The sequence below is a fragment of the Vipera berus genome (genome assembly GCF_964194415.1).
Source record: "Vipera berus genome assembly, chromosome: 9".
NCBI lineage: Eukaryota > Metazoa > Chordata > Lepidosauria > Squamata > Viperidae > Vipera > Vipera berus.
In genome coordinates this window covers 3,687,715-3,710,488 of record NC_138212.1, presented here as the reverse complement: position 1 = coordinate 3,710,488, position 22,774 = coordinate 3,687,715, and the positions used below count along the sequence as shown (strand labels likewise).

Here is a 22,774-nt window from a genome sequence, read left to right as displayed (position 1 = left end):
TGTATCCCAAAATTATGCTTCTCAATTTCAGCCTCTTTTCAGAAGTGTGGACTTCAAAACCCAGAATTCCCCAGCCCTCACTTGCATGCAAAAATGCACCAACTTGAAATTCAAGTTAACAGTCGAATCAAAATGGAGGATCTTTGTTAGTAATAGACCCTAGGGATTATCAATTTATATGGAGATTATACTTTGTTGATCACGCACTTATTTTTTTTCTTCCTTAAAGCTTAATGAGGATTTTATCATCCATAATAACTTACTTATCATGTATCAAAAAACCTTTACTTTTTTTTGAACTGTTGTTTACTCATTTCTGCTATATTCTAAGTTTTCTAATTTCTGTTTTCGTCTGTATATACATATTTTATCTACAGAGTTAAATTAGAGCCAGTTTGGACTAGTGGTGAAGACACCAGGGGAGAAACCTGGAGATCATGAGTTCTAGTCCCGCCTTAGCCATGAAAGCTGGCTGGCTGACTTTGGGCCAATCACCAGGAGACGGTGAGTTCTAGTCCCGCCTTAGCCATGAAAACTGGCTGGGTGACTTTGGGCCAATCACCAGGAGACGGTGAGTTCTAGTTCCGCCTTAGCCATGAAAACTGGCTGGATCACCAGGAGACGGTGAGTTCTAGTCCCACCTTAGCCAGGAAAACTGGCTGGCTGACTTTGGGCCAATCACTAGGAGACGGTGAGTTCTAGTCCCGCCTTGGGCATGAAAGCCAGCTAGGTGACTTTGAGCATCACTCTCAGTCCAACCCACCTCATAGGGTTGGTTTGTGGGGAAAATAAGAGGAAGAAGGAGCATCAGATAGCTCACTGCCTTGAGTTATTTATTAACAAAGAGTCAGGATATAAATAATAACCAAACAAAAATTGAGAGTAAAGAAAAAAAGAATATCTTTCTTCAGCGGAGAGCCCTGGTCTCCCCTTGTAATTTTAAGGGTGATTTTTAGAGAGGGGGAGGGGCAGGTGAATGAAAGGATTCGGTGACTTAATGCCTCGAGGCGCCAAAGGGGGTGGGGTAAAATCAGCCCATTTTGAGGAAGTGAAAGGAATGTGAGGTTTCAAATTGCACATGCCAGCCAGCTTCATTCTTCGTTATTCATCTTCATTATGCCTCCTGTTTTGAGAGATTCCAATTCCCAGGAGGCTGAGGGATCAGCAGGAATGGGGGAAATTGACAGCCAGCGTGTGGGTGAGGTGGGGGGGTGTCTTGGGGTGAGTGGGAAGATCGAGGCAGTCAGATACAACCCACAATGACGTCATTGTGGAAGTTGCAAGAAAAAAATATCCACCTTAAATTATTCCGATTTTAATGTGAATTTTACTGTTGATTGATTATATTGCACACCGCCCACAGCCCATCTCCCAGGGGGATGGGTGGTTTAGAAATAGGAAATATAAAATAAAAAATTAAAAATGATCCGATTTGCATCACCTGGAGGAGGTCTTCACAGCACACCCAAACGCACACACACACACACAAAGCACATCACTTGCCCCCCCCCTTTGCTGTTTGCATGGAAACTCCCTCCGCTGAAGAGCAACAGGTGGAGGAAAGCGATTCTAAAAATAACCTAACAACATGTTAATTATTTTCCAAGTATGTATGGCTGCATGCGTGCGAAGGTAAAAACCACGAGGGGGCGCTGGAAGCTCGTGAAACCAGCCAGGTGTCTCCGGAGGGATCAAAAAGAGGCGGAAAAACGAACGATTTTATTCAGATTCCGGAAATAAAAATTAATATTGGGGGGAAAAAATGGACCTGCGGACCCCTTCAGACAATCGCTGCCCCACCCCCACACCACCTCTTAAGGCTATCCTGGGTTGAGAATATGCCCCAATGTAGAAATCTAGCTTATCAGGGAAAACGCTGTCATTTAGCCAGCTTCCTGTCGCGCTAATTTTCTACCTGCGGGGAAATGGCAACAGCAACGTGAGAACGTCAGACAACGCTACTCTCCCTAGTATAACTAGGGCAACTTGGGTTTATTCCATAGCAACATTGGCTGGGGAGCCTGTAAACCTTGGGAAACGCCCCTTTGCTGCCTGGCGGGTAAGCTTTGCACTGGGTGCCGCAAGGATTTCTCAACTTTAGCAACTTTTTAAGATGTCTGGACTTCAGCTCCCAGAATTCCCCCAGACAGCCGTGCTTCGAGCATCGCTAAAAGAACGGGTGCAAGTCGAGGACTACCCGTATAACGTCCTTTAACTGGGGGGCCAACACAGCCCGGCGGCCCGTAAACCCACGATCGAGCGTGGCTTAGCATCCAAACCCAGCCAGGGGCCCTCGGACTATGGTTTATAAAGCGAGCGGAGGAAAGCGAACATCTTTGCCGCGCATCCCCTGCATATAAACCCGGCTTGTGCCAGGGCACCCCGAATGATGGCCAGTTAAGAGAAATCCGGGAGGGGGGAAAAAAAAGGACAGGTGGGTTTGAACGCTTGCACACCCCGGGGGAAGGAGGCGAGTGGGACCACGGGGGGAGGGGGGAAGGCAGCGATGTAAGAGTCCCGCAACCGGGCACCCCATCCCGGTTTACCACCACCACCCAACCACCCACCCCCGATAAAGGCAAGGTGACTCAAACGCCGCGATCGGAGCGGCTTCCACGGCGGACCGACCGGAGCCGGACGACACCAAACGCTCTCCACGGCCGAGGTGGACTGCCGCGAAAGGGGGGGGGAGTGGGTGTACATATATACCCAGAGGGGCAGGGGGCGTGGCCCAGGAGGGGGCGTGCCCGCCGCGCCGCCCCGCCTCCCGCACAGGGAGGGGGGGGCCTGAGAGGAGGGGGTGAGCTGCTGGCGAGCGGAGCGCGGCAGAAGCAGAAGCGGCGGCAGCCCAGCTGGGAAGCAGCAGCAGCGGCAGCAGCAGCGGCGGCCACTCCGGAGGCTCCGAGACGAAGTCGCAGCCCAGCCCAGCCCAGCGTCGGACCCCGCCGGCCGCGCAGGACCCGCCAGCGCTGCTCGCCCTCTCCCCCGCCCCATGGGCGCTTCGCGGCGGCCGTGCGCCTGGCCGAGCCTCCTCTGGGGCTGCCTCTCCGGTGAGTGGCGGGGAAGGGAAGGGAAGGGGAGGGAAGGGGGGTCTTGGCCAGGCCGTCCCTGCTCCGGACTCCCCCTGCCCCGGCTCGGCTTCGTCCGCTGCCCCGAAATGGCCGGCCGAAGTTTTCCTCCGCCTCCCCCGTCCGCTCCCCTCCCGGCCCGGGCAAGATGGCCGAGGGCCCAGGAACCTGTTTCCCTGGCCGGCCGCCCTGGGCTGGGCTGGGCTGGGCTGGGCGAAGCGGGCGGGAGGCGCCGCCCTTCGCGGCTCTCACCTGGCTGGGCGCTCCGCAGCCGCCGGAACCCTCCGGGAGGGAGGGAGGGAGGGAGGGGGGACTTGGGGGCTCCGGGGCTGGCCTCTCCCGCCCTCTCCTTGGGGAGCGCAGATCCCGGCACCTTCCTCGGGATCGCTTGGCGCTCCTTGCCCGAGGGAGCTTGCGAAGTTCCCTCCCTCCCTCCGTGCCGAGCGGCGCCAAAAGGGGAAGGGGACGGGGGGGGGGAGAAATCCTGCTTCCTCAGGCACAGATAGGATCGGGAGGAGGACGGCTAGGATCCCCTTCCCCGACCGAGGTGGTCTTCGTTTTCCATCCGGATACGTTTTGATCGCGATTCTTGAAAAGATCATAATGGATAAGGTTCCTAAGATCGGATCCCCGGGCACTTACAAGCCACGATCTCCTTAGTGGGGCACCTAAAATCCATTCATTTCAGATTGGATCCCTGACACAAGCCAGGATCTCCCAGTGGGGCACCTAAAATCCATTCATTTCAGACTGGATCCCTGACACAAGGCAGGATCTCCCAGTGGGACACCTAAAATCCATTCATTTCAGATCGGATCCCTGGCACTTACAAACCGCAATCTCCTTAGTGGGGGCGCCTAAAATCCATTCATTTCAGATTGGATCCCTGACACAAGCCAGGATCTCCCCGTGGGACACCTAAAATCCATTCATTTCAGATCGGATCCCTGGCACTTACAAACCACAATCTCCTTAGTGGGGGCGCCTAAAATCCATTCATTTCAGACTGGATCCCTGGCGCTTACAAGGCAGGGTCTCCCAGTGGGGCACCTAAAACCCATTCATTTCTCAAAGGCCCACCCCCCCCCCCCCCCCCCCGCCGCCCAAGACTTCGTCCTATATATTTGTCTCCTCCCTTCTCCCTCCCCCCCAGCTTAAATGATTAGGGGCTCCTCCTATCTTGCCCTGGTTTTATTCCTCCCCAAGCAGCATTTATTCCATGCACGCACACAAGCAAGCATCTCTAGTCCGGTTGTGTGGCTTATGCTTGTGTTTCCAGCAGCGTGGAGGTTTGCACACTTCTGCCTTGTGGGGTTGGTGATGTAAAGGCAGCCTGGGCTCTCCGTTGTGTTTCTCAGCCCCTGGACTAAGTAGTTGCTAAGCTGCTGGGTCTTGCATCTGTCTGGCAAGAGAGAAAGTGCCATCGCTAAGCCCACCGGCGTCTGCTCTCTCTCCCGCTTTTGAATTCAGACCTTCTGGGTCAACACAGCCCTGGAGGCTCTGTTCACACCACCTGCTAAGCCCCATTTAGGTGGGCTTGTGTGGATGGGGCATCGGTATTGTGGGAAATCCCTCCTTTCATTACAGGTTACACGAGCAGAGCCATGGTCTTCTATTAATCCAGGCTTAGCAAGCTAGCCACTCTTAGTTGTCCAAACCAGGGCTCCTTGGCCAGGGCTGGGAATCGAAAGGAATCTGCTACCACCTTTTCAGATGAAGGTATTTTATTAAAAGGTAGAAGCCTTGGCGAGCTGGGGCGCTCTTCCTTGGTGTCCCAAAGGGGCTTTTTCGAAAGGCAAGTAAGTGCACTTCGTTTTTTTTCTTGAAGACGTTTCGCTTCTCTCGGCAGACGTTCAGTCAGAACTGAAGAAGCTTCTCGGGTGAGAAGCGAAACGTCTTCAAGGAAAAAGTCCACTTGCCTTTTGGAAAAAAAAACACACCTTTGGGACAACCGTGAACCTGGACGACTTGAGAATCTCCCTAGATTTTCTTGGTATACCTGATGCCTAATAAAAGCTGCTGCCTTTTAATACAATGCTGTCCTTTGAAAAGGTGCTAGCAGACACTCCCCCCCCCCTCTGATTTTTGGCTATTCTAGATTAATGTAGCTGATTGGCTAAGGTGTCAAACAGACATAGGTCTTGCAGGAAGGCCTTCTCACGAAGCGAAGATTGGTGAGAAGGAAGTGCGTTTCTTCACCTGATAACTCTGCAGAGAGTAGAATGATCAGCTATCTACACAGGATATCCCATCACATTTATCTGCCACACGACTGTACAGTACTGCATTTCTGAACAACTCGGTTATCTCTCATTAAATCAAAGATGGGTAGGTACCTAGTTGAGTTCCCCCATTACCTTGAACTGTGTTGTGAATTTCTTTGGGCCTTATGAACGCAGCCAATTTGTGGCTTGTTTAATATGCCATGTTTAAGTAATCCATAGCTCAGGGCAGAGGGTAAATCATATCCCTAACTTGTTTAAAGCAGCTTCTGACTGTTCTCTTTCCTTCCTTCCTTCCTTGACCCTTCCTTCTTTCCTTCCCTGACCTTTCCTTCCTTCCTTCCTTCCTTCCTTCCCTGACCTTTCCTTCCTTCCTTTCTTCCTTCCTTTCTTCCTTCCTTCCTTCCTTCCTTCCTTCCTTCTTTCCTTCCCTGACCTTTCCTTCCTTCCTTCCTTCCTTCCTTCCTTCCTTCCTTCCTTCCTTCCTTCCTTCCTTCCTTCCTTCCTTCCTTCCTTCCCTGACCTTTCCTTCCTTCTTTCCTTCCTTCCTTCCTTCTTTCCTTCCTTCCTTCCTTCCTTCCCTGACCTTTCCTTCCTTCCTTCTTTCCTTCCCTTCTTCCTTCCTTCCTTCCTTCCTTCCTTCCTTCCTTCCTTCCTTCCTTCCTTCCTTCCTTCCTTCCTCTTGCTATTTCCCTTCTTCCTTCCTCCCTCATTCTCCTTCCTTCCTCTCACCTTTCCTTCTTCCTTTCTTGTTCTTTCCCTCCTTCCCCCCTCCTTTCTTTCCTCCCTTCCTCTCTTTTCTTTCCCCTTCCTTCCTACTTTCCTTCCTCTCTTTCCCTCCCTCCTAAACTAACAAGTTGAACCAGATGATCTCTTAAGATCCCTTCCAATATTTCCTTCTGTGATTAAATGCTGTCCTGTTTTCTACAGAACCTTCACACATTTCCCACCGTGCCCTAGCAGAGAATTCTGGGGTGCTTTCTCGGATGTTGAAATGCAGCGTGTCTGCAAGGTGCAAGATTCGGATCCTTAGCTTCAAGATATCGCCCCATACCTTCTCTGCGGGAAAAGTGGGTCATGGAAGCCAAATTACTTCCCTTAGGTGACCGTTATGAGAGAGGATAAGATTTGGAGATGGTCTTTTCTTAGGAAAAAAATATCAAAGACAATATTTCTCAACCTTGGCAACTTGAGGACTGGTGGACTTCAACTCCCAGAATTCCCCAGCCAAGCACACCTGTCTTCAAGTTGCCACGGTTGAGAAACACTGTTCGAAACACTAATCTCAGTTTCCTTGCAGCCTTTTCAAGTTAATTCCAGGAACATTCTCTTCTCATAATTGTTGCAAGTCTACATAGCTGAGCTGCTGATTTTCCTTAAAAGCTGGCACGGGAGAAGCATTTGTGTTACGTGTGGAATTTGGTTTTTCTGAAAAGAAACTTATTTTGGCCTAGCCCACCCATCACGCTGAGCCCTAGGTGTCTGGTTCCTCCTTAGCAAGAGCCCAGGTATTGTGGTCTATAAACCATGGCTTACAGTTAGGCATTATGTGCCAACTCTGCTGGTTGTTGCTAGTTTGCACTTTTCTTTTGTGATTCTTCTTGCTGAGGTCCAGTTGCATCACTGTGTTTTTCAGGAAGTGCCTTAGGCTGGATGGATTTAATTCACTAAGGAAACTTGGAATTGCTAATTAAAACAATTGGACATGTTAATCTGTTTGTTTTGCATTCCAGCCCGTTGTAGTTCAGAAACCGGATATATATATTTAGTGGTGCACGCTGCCTTATCAAAATCAGAAGCAGAATTTTTAAAACCTGTCTTCCGAAATAAACTTAAACTATATTGAATTGGGGAATCTGCTTTGTGAGTTTTAGTAGTTAAGATTTTACATGTTTTCAGTGCTTGGTTTATGAGGAAGGAAGGAAGGAAGGAAGGAAGGAAGGAAGGAAGGAAGGAAGGAAGGGAGAGAATAGGAAGGAAGGGGAAGGGAGAGAGAGAGGGAGGGAAGGAAGATAGGTAGGATACCTCTAGGAATTCAAACAGGTGACTTTAGATTATTCAGAAGCAGTGTCTTTTTTTCTCCTTAATAGCCAAGCAAGTTCCACAGTGCAGCTGTGAGGATTGCTTACTACATGTGATGTAACATAATTCCCAACTTCTGGAAATGCAGGGGTTTTAGGCAAAGCCGAGGCCCTCTGCTCCCGCAAGGTTCAGCGAAGGAATTCCCTTTCGGTTCCCACCTAATAGCCAGTAGTACCTTGAGTGGGAAGTTTCTCCTTTAACAGGTTCAATTCTCCCATCCACCCCACTTGCAAAGCCCAAGGAGGAACGGCCGCTGGAAATGCACTTTTCTATGAAAAGAAATTAAATTGGGAGGGAGTGCAAGGTGAGACCTACCTGTCTGGCATTTTTTTGTGTGCAGTGGTATCATTATGGGATATCCTGTGCAGGCACCCTCTCCACGCCTTTTCCTTTTTCGCAGAGATAATTGTGGGGTTACGGCGTGGCTTTCCAAAGAAAAAAGCGCGTCGTTTGGAACGCTCATCCGGATTTGGACCTTCCCTGTGACACAAGGAAGAGATGAAGGATGCCCACGGGCTGCCCACTTCGCAGGGAGGGGTTTTTTTTTTGTTTTCTTCCCCTGCTTGTTTACTTTGGAAATTTGGAGAGCTGTGGTTTTATTTCCTGTGGCTCAGAAATCATGGTTATTATCCTTTCACTGGCCCAGCCCTTGGGGCGAGTATTAAACTTTGGCTGCGTCTTGGCGTAAGCCACTGCTGATGGATGTTGGCACCTAACTATTTAAAACCTTTGCTACCAGATGGCAATTAAGACCCCAGGAAGGGTGTTTTGGCTGCGAGCGTTTGCCCGTGTGCCTATTTTTGTATGACTTTTATTTTGTTTCCTCTTTTTGAGTACAGGCAGTCCTGCCGACTTGCAGCCATAGCCGTAAGCACTGTTCAGTTTCTAGAATCAGTTTCTCGAATCGTTGAGTGTCAGGTGGCATATCAATTTAATAGCTTATCCTTTCTCCTCCGTCAGTTTAAAAAAATTCTGATGTGACAACAGAATTATTGGAGTGCAACCTTGAAGCCTTGGGGGTTGCCGATAGTCCTCACCACCACCATTTGTTTAGTGATTCACCGAGGTCAGGGATAGGCAACCTCGGCTCTTTTATGACTCATGGACTTCAACTCCCAGAATTCCTGAGTCGTCCATGAGTCATAAAAGAGCCGAGGTTGCCTACCCCTGACCTAGGGCAATCCTGGGAGTTGAAGTCCACCCATCTTAAAAGTTGCCAAGTTTGAGAAAGACTGGCACGGATTGTGGTTGTCATCGTGGAGCGCTCAAAAGTTGTGTTCACAGGGCTCTGTGTGTGTGTGTGTGTGTGTGTGTGTGTGTGTGTGTGTGTGTGAAATGTATTTAATCTTCATTTGGGTCTCCTTTTCCCCTTTGTGAAGTGGGGTGATGTCACCAAGAATGTATTTTTCCCAGTGGGCTGGTGGGGATGATGTGCTGTTTTAAAGGGAAGCTGGGAGGTCATATGTCAACAGCCCCGAGTGATGTTAGTAAGATGCTCCCTTCCTGTTGAAATTTAAAATTTAATAATAATAATAATAAGTTGGAAGGTACCTTGGAGGTCATCTAGTCCAACCCCCTGCTAAGGCAGGAAACCCTACACCATTTCAGACAAATGGCTGTCCAGTCTCTTCTTAAAAACTTCCAGTGTTGGAGCATTCACCACTTCTGGAGGCAGGTTCTTCCACTGGTTAGTTGTTCCAACTGTCAGGAAATTCCTCCTTAGTTCTAGGTTGCTTCTCTCCTTGACTAGTTTCCATCCATTGCTTCTTGTCCTGCTTTCAGGTGCTTTGGAGAATAGCGTGGCTTCCTCTTCTTTGTGGAAGCCCCTGAGATATTGGAACACTGCTATCATGACACCCCTCACCCTTCTCTTTGTTAAACTACACATACCCAATTCCAGCAACCGTTCTCTATATGTTTTAGTCTCCAGCCCCCTAATCATCTTTGTTGCTCTTCTCTGTACTCTTTCTAGAGTCTCGACATCTTTTTTACATCGTGGTGACCCAAACTGGATGCAGTATTCCAGGTGTGGCCTTACCAAGACCTTGTAAAGTGGTATTAACACTTCACGTGATCTTGATTCTGTCCCTCTGTTAATGCAGCCTAGCACTGTCTTGGCTTTTTTGGCAGCTGCAGCACACGGCTGGCTCATATTTAAGTGACTGTCCACTAGGACTCCGAGATCCCTCTCACAGTTACTACCTGTACTATCGAGCAAGGTACCACCTATATATACTATACCTATTTGCTTCTCTCAAAAAGGAAACAGCCTCTGTAAAAAGTGAATCTTTTTTTTAATATCCCTTTGAAACCAGTTAGGACACAAGGGCCTGCCAAAGAGTCGAGAAACGGTGCTATAAAAAAAGGACTAGGGGTGACATGATAGCCGCGTTCCGGTCTCTCAGGGGCTGCCCCAAAGAAGAGGGAGTCAAGCTATTCTCCAAAGCGCCTGAAGGCAGGACAAGAAGCAAAGGATGGAAACTAATCAAGGAGAGAAGCAACCTAGAACTAAGGAGGAATTTCCTGACAGTGAGAACAATTAACCAGTGGAACAACCTGCCTCCAACACTAGAGGTTTTTAAGAAGAGACTGGACAACTGTTTGTCTGAAGTGGTATTGGGTTTCCTGCCTGAGCAGGGGGTTGGACTAGAAGACCTCCAAGGTCCCTTCCTGCTTGGTTATTCCAATATCAAAGGAAGTGATCTTGATAACCAAGTCTAGCTGGCAAATAAGCAATTTATTATCTTTTCTTTGAAAAATCTTCTACTGGGGAGAGCTTTGTCAGGCAGATCACACTTCTACATCTTTCCTTTGCACTTTAAAATGCTTTTAAGGGGTTAATTGTGTGGGTGAGGAATTTTGTTCTTTGCCACATTTATTGTGCACCCTTGTAGTTCTCTCTCTCTCTGAACTGTGGGGAAATAATCAAATTCGGATAGTTTGAACTTTTCAAGGCTGCACTGACAGGGATCTTTGTTCTCTCCTTCCATGAATAGTAATTTTGTGAAACAAAACACAAAGATAGCTATGGTGTTGCAGGAGCCAATAATCTCCTTTTTTTTGCACTTGGTGAGTGCTCTTAGTTTGAACTCAAAAAAAAAACACAACCACAAAAGTTTTTGGGAACTCCTCAGTGGGTTTTCTGAGGTAGACAGAAAACCTCAAATATCTAATTTCTGGACCTTCTTTGCGGCTTCCTACTCCTTGTTTACTTGCTCAGTGCCACCGGTCCTAACAGAAATACTATCGAAAATCTACATTTCAGATGTGCTACATTAATCAGCCATAAGACAAACTTTTAAAATAGAAAAGCTGAATTAATGAGAATCCCCGGCTGAGGGCTAGCTTCTTTTTATACAAAGGTAAGAATAAAGTGCATGGGGTGTACTCAGCGTGCATAACTTTACAAAGTCTCCAAGGTGCACAGATTATGTGCAAATAAAGCTCGGTGCTGGCTGTCTAATAAATTTTATCAGCTATTCACCAGCTTCCCCATTCCCAAGCAGTAAAAGAAGTTTATTAATAGCTTTTTTTTAAAAAAAAAACCAACCAGTTTCCCTGAAAGTCCATTGTCCCTAGGGCAGTTCTCAGTGTCAGCTCACTTGAAACTCTACAGAAAAAAAGCTGGTGACATTTCTGGATTTTTTTTCTCAAAGGGAAACTTTTTAACTTTCCTGCAAAAACTCTTGGAAATGACTGAATGGCAGACTTCAAAATAACTTGGGATACCCTAGATCAGGGGTAGGCAACCTTGGCTCTTTTATGACTCGTGGACTTCAACTCCCAGAATTCCTGAGCCAGCCATGCTGAGGGGAAAGGGAGAGGTTTCCATGCTGAACCAGGCTGGCTCAGGAATTCTGGGAGTTGAAGTCCACAAGTCATGAGGGGGGGGCATAGTTTCCCCCATGCTGGCTCAGGAATTCTGGGAGTTGAAGTCCACGAGTCATAAAAGAGCCAAGGTTGCCTACCCTTGACTTGGTTGTGCTTCTTGCAAGGTCTCTCACCTTTGGTGTAAGTTGGCGGACACAACCAGCGAAGAGGACTCTAAAATTTAGAAGCCAGTCCATGCTCTTTCCCTTCCAAAATGAACTTCAGACAGCGCGCCTCCCTCCGAACTTCCGTTGCCCTCTTTTCCCCACTATTTGAGAAGAGCCCCCTCCCCCTTATTAAAGTAAGCTATTTGAAAGAGAGGGGGTGCTTAAATCTTCCTTGGAGGATAAATATAGTCAAACTGTCTGCATTCCACGACGGGGTCTCATCTATTAATGGTGCATGCCTGTGTGTGTGTGTGTGTGTATATAGGATGGAAGAGTGGGGGTCAAGGAGAAGTATTTATCAGTCCTGTTCAAGTATATATATATACTTCTCCTTGACCCCCACTCTTCCTGCATAGTTCTTCTCCCTCCACCCCCGCCCTCCCCAGCAAATGTGGTGGGATATACCGGTATGTGCTTATTTCCAAATCTGTCTGAATGCATGTCTCCCACCCCCACCCCCACCCCCCTCCCTAGACCAGCCTGGCTACCTAGAAGCCCGCGATCCATCATTAGCATAAGAAAAGCTGTCTGCAAGCCACTGCCAGAGTAGACTTAACCCTCTCTGACCGGGGCAAAGCTTTGAGAGTGGGGGCGGGGGGGGGGTGTTGTCGGTAGGATTGTGAGAAACCCAAGGAGACACTCAGCGATTTTATTTATTTAGGGACAAGGGAAATACCAGTAGTCCGTCGGACTTAACGGCCACAGTTTCTACTGCTGAGTGAGACAGTTGTTCCGTGAATTTTTGCCCTATTTTAGCAGTAGGATTAGCAATAGCCCTTAGATTTATCTGCCGCTTCACAGTGCTTTACAGCCCTCTCTAAGCGGTTTACAGAGTCGGCATATTTGCCTCCCAACAATCCGGGTCCTCATTTTACCGACCTCGGAAGGCTGATTCCAACTTTGAGCCATGGAGTCCACAAGTCATAAAAGGGCCAAGTCTGAAGACCCCTGCATTAATGGATATCCTGGATGCAATCCTGCCTTCGGCAGGGGGCTGGACTAGAAGACCTCCAAGGTCCCGTCCAGCCTTGTGATTCTTTGATATCTGTTGCTAAGCGAGGCAGTTCAGTTTGCTGCGCCTGATTTTAAGACCTTTCTTGCTGCGGTTGTTGAAGGAGTCGGTGCCGTTGTTAAGCGAACCACACGGTCGTTCAGCGAATCTGGCTTCTCCCATTGACTTCGCTTGTGGGAAGCTGGCTGGCAAACGGCGATCATGTGACCTTGGCATGCTGCCACTGTGGCAAATCCATGCCGGCTGTTCCAGTGTCCAAATTGTGATCAAATGACCGTGAAGATACCGCGATGGTCGTAACTGCGAGGATCGGCCGTACAGCTCATTTTTTTTTCAGGGCTGTTGTAACTTCAAACGGTCAGTAAATGAATGGTTTTAAGTTGGGGACCCCCCGCAGTTGAAAACAAAGCGGGAGACAGCAGAGCTAGCAAGCGATGTGCGATTCCTTTGGAAACGGGAATTCTTTCGGATTTGTGTTCTGACAAGTGAGTTACATCAATTTTGTCGTGGGAAACGAGACCATGGCTTTCTTCTTCCCATCGCCATGGCAACCGGGAACCTCTTCTTGGTCTTTCCCTTTCCTCCATCTCTCTCTCTCTCTTTCTCTCTCTCTCTCTCTCTCTCTCTCTCTCTCTCTCTCTCTATGACGAGCTTTCCTCTGCGTCCCGCCAGGTGTGCAACTGTTTCCAAATTTTAAGAAATTTATGGAGGCGGTTTAAAAAGAAAAGCCAGAAACTCTTTTTGAGATGGATATGGAAGCGTTAACATCGTCTCTCATCTCTTATGCTGGCTGGGGAATTCTGGGAGTTGAAGTCCACAGGTCTTCCAGTGGCCGAGATGGGATACCCCTGATCTACATATTTGTTTGATTTTTTTAGTAGCCTCCTGAGATCCAGAAAGGCAGATCCTGTGCCAAAAAAACCCCAGGCATTTAGAAGTGAACAAATTTGTTTTGCGTAATTAAAGAACTGGATGGATCTGTGATAGATTTTGTGGGGGGAATACTCCAGAAAGTGGAAAGGACAGGACATGATTTAAATTTGATTTAAATTTGATTTTTAATAGGTTTTTAAAAAGAGACTGGATGGTCATTTGTCCAGAGCAGTACTATAGGGTCTCCTGCTCAAGCAGGGGGTTAAACTAGATGACCTCAAAGGTCCCTTCCAACTCTTGGCTATTCTGTTATTCCTGTTAATTGCTTATATCCATTAACGGGATTATGATCTGGTCTTTTCAAGAATTAAGTGGCATTTTCTGAAGAGGCCCAACCCAAGCTTAGTGAGGGCAGCAGAAGTTCTTGGAATTTCTTTAGCCTTTCCCTAGAAAAAAAATGAATATTGAAATTCTTCCCAAACACCCACATTGAGTGTGAAGAGAGAGAGGGAAATAAATATCAAGGAAGCAATATTTGTGTAGATGCCAAAGTGGTAATTGCCTGATTGTTTCTTTTATGCCCTTGCATTAATGTTGCTTCGCTAAACCTCACAGGTAAAACTCAACCTGTGATTATTTGAAGCTACAACAACCCCCCCCCCCTTCCCCAAAGCTTACAACCAATTTTGAAGTTACAATGACTGCATGGACACACGGACCCACAACAGACCCAGTGATCGACGTGATTCCATTTTGGATGCTTAGCAACTCACCGTGATGGCCATTTGTGCACTTCCCGTCAAGCAGGGGAACTCAGAAAACCCAGGCAGTTCAAAGGAACGCAGGCAGTCCTCGACTTACGACTGCAATTGAGCAGAGAATTTCTGTTGTGGAGCCAGACATTTGTTAAGCGAACTTGGCCCCAATTTTGCAGCCTTTCTCACCACCATTAAATTAGCTAAATTATTCGCCCGGTCGCTAAGGGAATTGCCGAAGTTGATTCAGTTAGTGACCCGGTTGTTAAGTGAATCTGGCTTCCCCCGTGGACTTCTCTTGTCAGAAGGTCACAACAGGGGATCGTGTGACCCAATGGTTATAAATACGAACCAGTTGCCAAGCATCCGAATTTTGATCAGCGGGGAGGCTGCAACGGTCGTGTGAAAAACGCTTATAAGTCGCTTTTTTCCCCCTGTGCCATTGTAACTTGGAACGGTCACTGTTGTAAGTTCAAGGACTACCTGGAAATAGGTTTATTGCGAGCTTAAGCTCTCTACAAGAATCTGTACGACTAATGAGGTCAAAGCAATTTGGCGGTAGATAAAATTCAAGGTGGGCTTAACTTAGATCTCTTGGCGCGAAGGGATTCGAGACTAATGACGCGTTTGATTCCTCCCCCCCTCCATCAGACTCAGCCTGCTCATTATCCACAGTTCCCTTGGTCACATGACTCTAAGATTTGATTTATTTATTTTTTTGGCCAGTTTCGGGAATATTTTGTTTTCCTGCAAAAATGTACGAGGGATTTATCTAACAACCCTCCTGCTCCCTTCACCACCACCACGTTTGCATAACAACCGCCATAAAAAAAATGCCGAAAAATTGGGTCCGGTTCTATGGCGCCTTGACTTCCCACAGCAGTGACTCGCCGCCGTAATTCTGGGCTCAGTCCACAAAACGAGATTTCCTTCAAGCGAAAAGTATTGTGAGGTTAGAATTGATCCAGCTGCTGTGAACACGACTCAGCTACGCAAGTTTCAGGAATGCAACCAAACTATAATTTAAAACCGGCTTGTCCAGCCCTGCTGCTTGTTGTTAAAAGCTCGGGGCTGAGTATCAGCCCTTATAACGTGTCGTCCCAAGAGAGAGCGGGAAGTGTCTTTCCCACCCCCATTCCCTTCCCGTGGGCAACCACAATTGAGGCCCAAATTTCTGTCGCTAAGTGAGAGGGCTGTTGAGTGAGTTTGGCCCCCTTTTGACGACCTTTCTCCTTGCGAAAGTGTAGTTGTTAATAAGTCACAAGGTTGCAAAGTGAATCTGGCTTCTTCCCCATTGCTGTTGCTCGGTGGGAGGTCGCAAAAGGGGGATCACGTGACCCACCCACCCCACCCAACCCCGGGATGCTGCGACCGTCGTAAATATGAACCCAGTTGGCCAAACCGTCTGAATTTTAATCCCGTCACACACACACACACTGATGTCCTGGCACACAGTCCAGATTCGGGTTTTCTTGAGCCATTGGGGTGTGTGTGTGTGTGTGTGTGTGGTTTGCGATGGAATGCCCCTGGAGGTTGTTAAGAAGAGACTGGACAGAAACTTGTCTGGAATGGGGTAGGGCAGGCGGGAGTTTGACATGCCTGGCGTAGGGGGCCAGACTAGAAGACCTCCAAGGTCCCTTCCGGCTCTGTTAATTCCCCACGTTCTTTTCCAGTTCTTCCCTTGTGGCGAAATCCAGAGGTGCCTCCTGTTCGGATTCGGCCAGGCCTTCAAGGATAATTTCCCCGGAGCGGGTGGGCCAGGGCCTGCCTCCCCTCCCTGCACCCTCCCTTTTTGCCCCTCTTTGCTTTCCCACCAGCTAAACAACCGAAACGGTCCCCCCCCCCCCACATTGTCTGTTTTGCAGATAACATTCCTCAAGGAATGTGGGGTGAGGAATCCACCCACTCCTCCCTCTCCCCCCCTCTCTCTTTCATTCTTCCGGAGGAGTTCAGGGGGCCTGGCACCGGCCTTCCTGGGGGCTGGAGAAGGTGGGACGGGGGTGGGGTGGGGGGGGGAGAAGAAGGAGCAGCAGGCTGGGTGGGGGGATTCTGGCTGCCTGCAAACACTGACTTTGGAGAGAGTCAAAGGCCGCCGGCAGAGAAAGGCCAGCCAGCCTTTGTTTGGGGAGCAAATGAGACTTTGGCCTCTCTTGACAGCCTCCCCCCCCTTCTCCCGGTCTGCAGGGGCAACCCCCCCTCCCCATAAAGTACAGAGGAGAAAGGTGGAGGTCTCTGGCTTGAGCCAAGAGCAGAGGGCACAGTAAAACAAAGTCTGCATCCTGCCTGGGATGGTTTTGCAACTAATCTTCGCAAGCTGACAGCTGGGAATTTATTTTTTTTTTTTTGAGGGCAAAGGCCAGAGAAAGATTGGGGAAAGGCTGCTTCTCCAACAACACAAGCGCCCTCTGGTTATGCAGCCACAGGCAGTCCTCGACTTACGACCGCCACCGAGCCCCAAAATGTCCCTCGCTCAGCCAGGCAGCCGTTAAGTGAGCTCTGCTCCATTTGATGTCTTTATCTTGCCCCGTTGGGTGAAAGTGAGTCGCTGCAGTTGCTAAATTTTAGCCACCCAGTTGTTAAGTGAAGCGTGGCAGTTGGTTGGTCGGTCAGCCGGTCGTTAAGTGAATCCGGCTTCCCCCATTGACTTGACCCGTCAGAAGTTTGCAAAAGGGGACCACCTGACTCCGGGGGAACGCTGCGACCGTCGTAAATATGAGTCAAGCACCGAGCGTCTGAATTTTGATGACGCGGCAGTAGGGAAGCCACGACGGTTTTAAGAGCGCAAAATGGTCATAAGTCACTTTTTTTAAAGTGACATCATAACTTCGAATGGTCACTAAACAAACCATTGTAAATCGAGGACTACATATATATATGTGTGTGTGTGTGTGTGTGTGTATGTGTATATATATGTTAGCAATCTAAAATTTACACAAATATAAGCTGTCACTGTTGTGACTACTGCCTGTGGATGGCCTTCGGTTAGGCCGAAACAGGAAATAAAGATTTGTCCCATGTTTGGGGCCTAGCAAGGTGTGTGTGTGTGTGTGTGTGTATGTATATATGTATGTATGTATGTGTGTGTGTATGAGGTTTTCGCGGGTGTTTGAGCCACAGGATCTCTCTCACTCTGTTAGCTTTCTGCAAGGGGAGATATGTGTCAAATGTTAACTATTTAGATTACCTTGCTAGGCCCCAAACATGGGGCAAATCTTTATTTCCTGTTTTCAGCCTATCTTGAAGGCCATCGAACAGGCTGTAGTCACACTGGACAGTTCATATATTTGTGTAAATTACTAACAGAAAGCCTTGCAGAAAGCTAACAGAGCGAGAGAGATCCTGTGGCTCAAGAGGTAAATACACTGCCTAATGTGCAATCAGCCCAGGTTCGAATCTCAGAAGGGTATGGCTGACTGATGAAGACTAAAGAGTCAGAAATGCATCTCAGTCTCCTTTAATTCTTTGTTAGTAATTTACACAAATATATGAACTGTCCGGTGTGACTACAGCCTGTTCGATGGCCTTCAAGATAGGCTGAAAACAGGAAATAAAGATTTGCCCCATGTTTGGGGCCTAGCAAGGTAATCTAAATAGTTAACTAGTTAACATTTGACACACACACACACACACACACACACACACACACACACGTGTATGTATGTATGTATGTATGTATGTATAGGATTGCTGACAAAGAATTAAAGGGAGACTGATATAGCTATTTCAAGCTTCTTTGCTCTCATCAGTCAAGCAAAAAAGCTTGAAATAGCTGTATCAGTCTCCCTTTAATTCTTTGTCAGCAATCCAAATTTATTTAATACAAACAATTGTCGCAGTTGCGACTTGCTGCCTGGGCTGATACAGGCAAAAAATTTCACCCGTATTTGGGCCAACGAGGTGCTCAAAACACTCAAGACATACACACACACACACACACACACACACACACACACACACACACACACACATACACATACTTATACTTATACATATGCGCAAACAAAGCAGGTGGAGGCCTTCTGGCTGGGCTTCAGAAGGGACTGTGGTGGCCTCCTGGATTGGGAGGAGGTAGAGAGAATGTAAAAAGGAAGCTCACCTGGGGATGTCCTTCAGGTAGCTGGACTTCCTAGCCCAGAGGTCCCCCCCAACCTTTTGGGCACCAAGGGACTGCTTCCGCTTCCGTAGAGAAAGGGTTTTCCACGGACCGGAGGGGGCATGGTTTCGTGTGCGGCCTGCATCCCACGGATGGGGCTTTGCTTGTTTGTGTGGACCAGTTGCTGGCATGCCATGGCCCGGTACTGGTCCATGGACCTGGGGTTGGGGACCCCTGTCCTAGTCTACATCACGTGCATCTAATGGACAAGAATTGCAGTTCCAACAAAAGAGAATCAATCTAGCTCAGGCTTGAATTGTGGAGTCCTTGGTGCTCTCTGAGCTTGGTGGTTTCCTCGCAGACGTTTCATGACTCAACCAGTAGCATCATCAGTTGGGTCATGAAACATCTGCAAGGCATCGGAGAACACCAAGGTCTCAGAATTCCAGCCCTCCCAGGGCAAAACAAGGGTGAGCTGGTTTTCTTCATTTCCTGTAAAGTTAGAACCATCCAACGTGTCAAGCGACAGGTTCAAGATTCGTAAGAAGGAAAAAAACAAAACACTTTGCTCAGGCGGCCTGTAATCAAGCTGTGGAATATCCTTCAAACAGAAGAAATTTTCTGACAATATTCATCCATGACGCAAGGATTCAGGCGTTGCTCCTTGATGTGAAAGAAAATAAACTCAGCCCTGTTTTTTTGAGAGTTGAACAGTTCGGAGAAATGAGACACTTGGATGAGGAGTGGGGGGGGAAAAATCTGTGTTGGATTTTGCAAGCAGGGTTGGGCAATTGGGCATAAAATCATAGGCAATTGCAATATATTTTCCATCTCAGGTTCTTTTTAAGGATCAGCTGCAAGACCAACAAAAAGCTTGCCTGGAAAAATTTGACATTTGGAGAAATGTTCCATCTATGTTTTATACTTTATATCAAAGCTTCCTAACCTTGGCAAGTTTTTAAGACCTGTGGAATTCCCCAGCCGGACTTGCTGACCAATTTTGGGAGTTGAAGTCCACTGGTCTTAAAAGTGGCCAAGGTTGGAAGTCCCTGATTTAAATTCAGACAGTAAGAGAGAGAGATCTGTTTCCTCTATCTGCTTCAAGACGTTACCATCTTTGGAAATTCAAGGCTTCCCACTTAGAAAAGCTGTATCCTCAGTTACACTGTTGGAAATGTTTTACTTACTCTTGCTATTCTGCAGTTGTAATTATCCTTTTATGTTCAGTTGAGTTGCTAATCGGATAATTAAGGAGCTCCTCTTCCAATTGTTTGGAATGATGTTTGTGCAAAGGGCAACCTCTCCCTGGATTAACACAGTCGGGATGAGAGCGAGGGTTGTGATATTTGCATTGCAAATGCAGAATTTCTTAACTAATCTCCCTGGGCTGCAGATTGCTACTGCAACAGCAAATTATCCTGTTTTCTAAACAGAAGATTGTGATGTTAGCCTTGTCTTTTTGTACCGCAAGATTTTGTTGACCATAGTTTGCACAGTGACTCCAACCAAGTAAAATTTATTGTCGTGCTTTCAAGTTGTGATATCTAGAGTCCCACCAATAAAATCTGGACTCAGAAGTAAAGGGCCAGTTTTTTCAAGAAGGAAGGAAATACATGTTTGTGTGTACGTGTGCGGGCGTATGCGTGTGTCTATCTGCACGCACACACACACACACACACACACAGACATACTGTTGCTATAATGATCATTTACTGTATATTTTAAATATTTAATAAAACGCCTTCCTGGCCCTGCGGGCTTTTAGAAAGATTTTGAAACTTTGTTTTTCAAACTTGACATGTTGGCTGGGGAATTCTGGGAGTTGAAGTCCACCCTTCTTAAACCCTGCTGGCTAGGGAATTCTGGGAGGTGAAGTCCATACATCTTTAAGTTGCCAGGTTTGAAAAACACTGCTTTGAAAGCATTGTGGCCAGGATGAATAAAAACCATTAGAGGGAGCCAGGATAGTATTATCATTTGTTGTTTTTATCAGGCTTTTCCAGAATGGTGGGCAAAAACCAAAAATGTCAGGTTCTGAATTTTTTTGTGTTTTTGTAATCTATGACTTTACTCTATACTTTAACAAATGGAAATTTGTGTTCTGTTGTGGGCCACCCAGTTGCGTGTTTGATCTGGGCAACCATATGCATTTAGCAATAGCATTTAAACTTATATACCCCTTCACGGTGCTTTACAGCCCCCTCTAAGTGGTTTAGAAAGTCAGCAATCTGACTCCTCATTTTTACCAACCTTGGAAGGATGGAAGGATGAGTCAACCTTGAGCCGGTCAGGATCGAACTGCTGGCAGTGGGCAGAATTAGCCTGCAATGCTGCCTTCTAACCACTGCGCCACCGGGGCTCTTAATTTGTTAAAATTTAACGGTTAAAACAGGTAAATAAGTAAACACAGGCTTCTGAGGCTTGGCCCCCGTACCACTGGTGGAGCATCGCTGCCTTTTCAACAGACAAAGCTATGCTGGGTTCACACGCATGTGGAGTTGTGGTTTAAGGATGGACGGTTTGGCGCAAACCCTACCTTATGCGGAAATGCTCTCAGAACACGCTACCGGTCCCCTCTTGTTGTCGAGGAGGAGGCAAGCAAGGAGAACACAAGAGCAAAGAGCGCGCTCTCTGCAGATCTGAGGCTGAAAAGATGAGCACTGAAGTAATGTCTCTGCTTGTCAGAATCTCCCGTTGACTCTGTGGCGCCTTGGGCACGGTGGATCTAGGAGAAGAGTAATTCCTATGGACGTGGAAGAGCTAAACTTTACTCAGCCTACGTAAAACCTGCACGCACTTCTCTTCCCCGCACTGGACCCCCATATCTGTTCTTTCTGGAGAACAGAACGGCAATCAGTGGCCTGGGTAAAAATCTGTGCCGTTTCGGGGCTGTGGATGGAGTGTGGGTATGTGGAGCACACCCGAAGCTTAATTTGCAACGAGTGAGATGTGGCATCAACCAAGAAATTAGAATCAGAGGTGATTCTCCACTCTCAGCCATTCATTTAGTGACTGTTCAAAGTTACAATCACACTCCAAAGAGTGACTTACGACCGTTTTTCATCCGTAGACCGTGGCAGCCTCCCCAGGGTCACTTGATCAAATTTCAGACACTTGACAACCGGCTCGTATTTATGACGGTCCCGTGATCCCCTTTTGCGACCTTGTTGACAAGCAAAGTCAGTGGGGAAGCCAGCTAACTTAACACCTGCATTGATTTACCGTACTTAACAGTGAGAAAGGTCGTAAAATGGGACAAAACTCAGTAGCTGCCTCGCTTAGCAACGGAAACTTGTGATGGTGAGTTGAGGGGACTACCTGGATTCTTAAATGGGGGTGGGGGAATTTTGTGGGAAAAAAGGAAAAAGGGGTATGAGGTTGAAGAAATATGGATAGTCCTCGCTTAACAATGACTGTTCAAAGTTACAACACAAACAGAAAGGTAGTTGTGACCTGTCCTCAAACCTATGACTGCCACCCCCCCCAGGGTAATGTGATCACATTTCAAGTGCTTGGCATTTGGCTTGCATTTACGACCAGTTGCAGTGCCCTATGATTTGTGACTTGTGACATTTTTTGCCATTTCCAGCAAAAGACAGCCAAAAATGCCCATTGGATATGCTGGATTCCCTTAAAGGCCATGTGGTGCACTTAATGACTGTGGCACTTCACTTAATGACCATTGTGAAACCATTAAAAAAAGGCCAGGTCACGTGGTGACTTGCCTCACGACCACAACAGTGTACGATCAAAATGAACAATAACAATATCTCTCGTTTTTCTCGGCTACTTTCTCAGCCTCAGCCAGTTTAATTCTGGGCTTTCATTCCAGCATGTGCCAGCCAGCACGCATGGACTTCAACTCCCAGAATTCTCCAACATGCAAGATAATCCAGGGAATTCTGGGAGTTGAACTCCACACATAGAAACACTATGCTTGTGGGCCAGGAGTCTTTCTTTGCTAGATGACTGAGTGGGACGGCTGACAGCGCAGGACTCTTTGGGTGTCCACCCTAGCTGCAGAGCAGAAACATCTGGCCAATTAATGCCAGAGGTGGGCAAATAGAAGAAAGCAAATGTAATCCACCTGCCAGCATCTTCACTCATCTAGCGCGAGAACCTGGTCGCCTATGGCAACCGGATTACTAGCAGATTACTATGCAGTGCTCCGTGTGGAGCCCCTGCAGGCTGTAACGACTCTGTCTGGGTAGAGATAGCATCAATCTCTTGGCAGAAGAGAATGCTTTGCTGATCACCTCTTCCGATGGATCCTGGGGGACCAATTAGACCCCAACAAATGTTTCTCCTTTTCCTTCTGCGAGTTAGAAGTCTAATACAGGGTTGATTAAGATCATTGTAAAATCTGGAGCGCTCACCGGATAAAAACAAATATACACACACAAGCTGGGTGACCAGAGGGATATACACGGCGCTGACTCCTTTGAAACTATAGTTAGTACTGTCTCCAGGTGGGTGGGCTTGTGTGGGTGAATAAACACTGCAGCGTTTTCCTGCAATGCCCTATCGATTTAAAATAAACACAGGCAGTCCTCGACTTACGATCACGTTTGCGCCCAACAGTTCTGTTGCTCAGTGAGACATTTGTTAAGTGAGCTTTGTCCCATTTAACGA

The 22,774-nt window shown here is 47.6% G+C and overlaps 1 protein-coding gene across 1 annotated transcript in view; it reads left to right on the top strand.

Moving 5' to 3' along the window:
* Positions 1-2,803: 2,803 nt before the first annotated feature.
* The window catches only part of NECTIN2 (nectin cell adhesion molecule 2), a 68,171-nt gene continuing 48,200 nt past the window's right edge, over positions 2,804-22,774 (top strand). Inside the window, exon 1 of the mRNA XM_081334880.1 lies at positions 2,804-3,050. Within this exon, the coding sequence (XP_081191006.1) occupies positions 2,993-3,050 (58 nt within the window). The 5' untranslated portion in view covers positions 2,804-2,992. The remainder of the gene's footprint in view (positions 3,051-22,774) is intronic.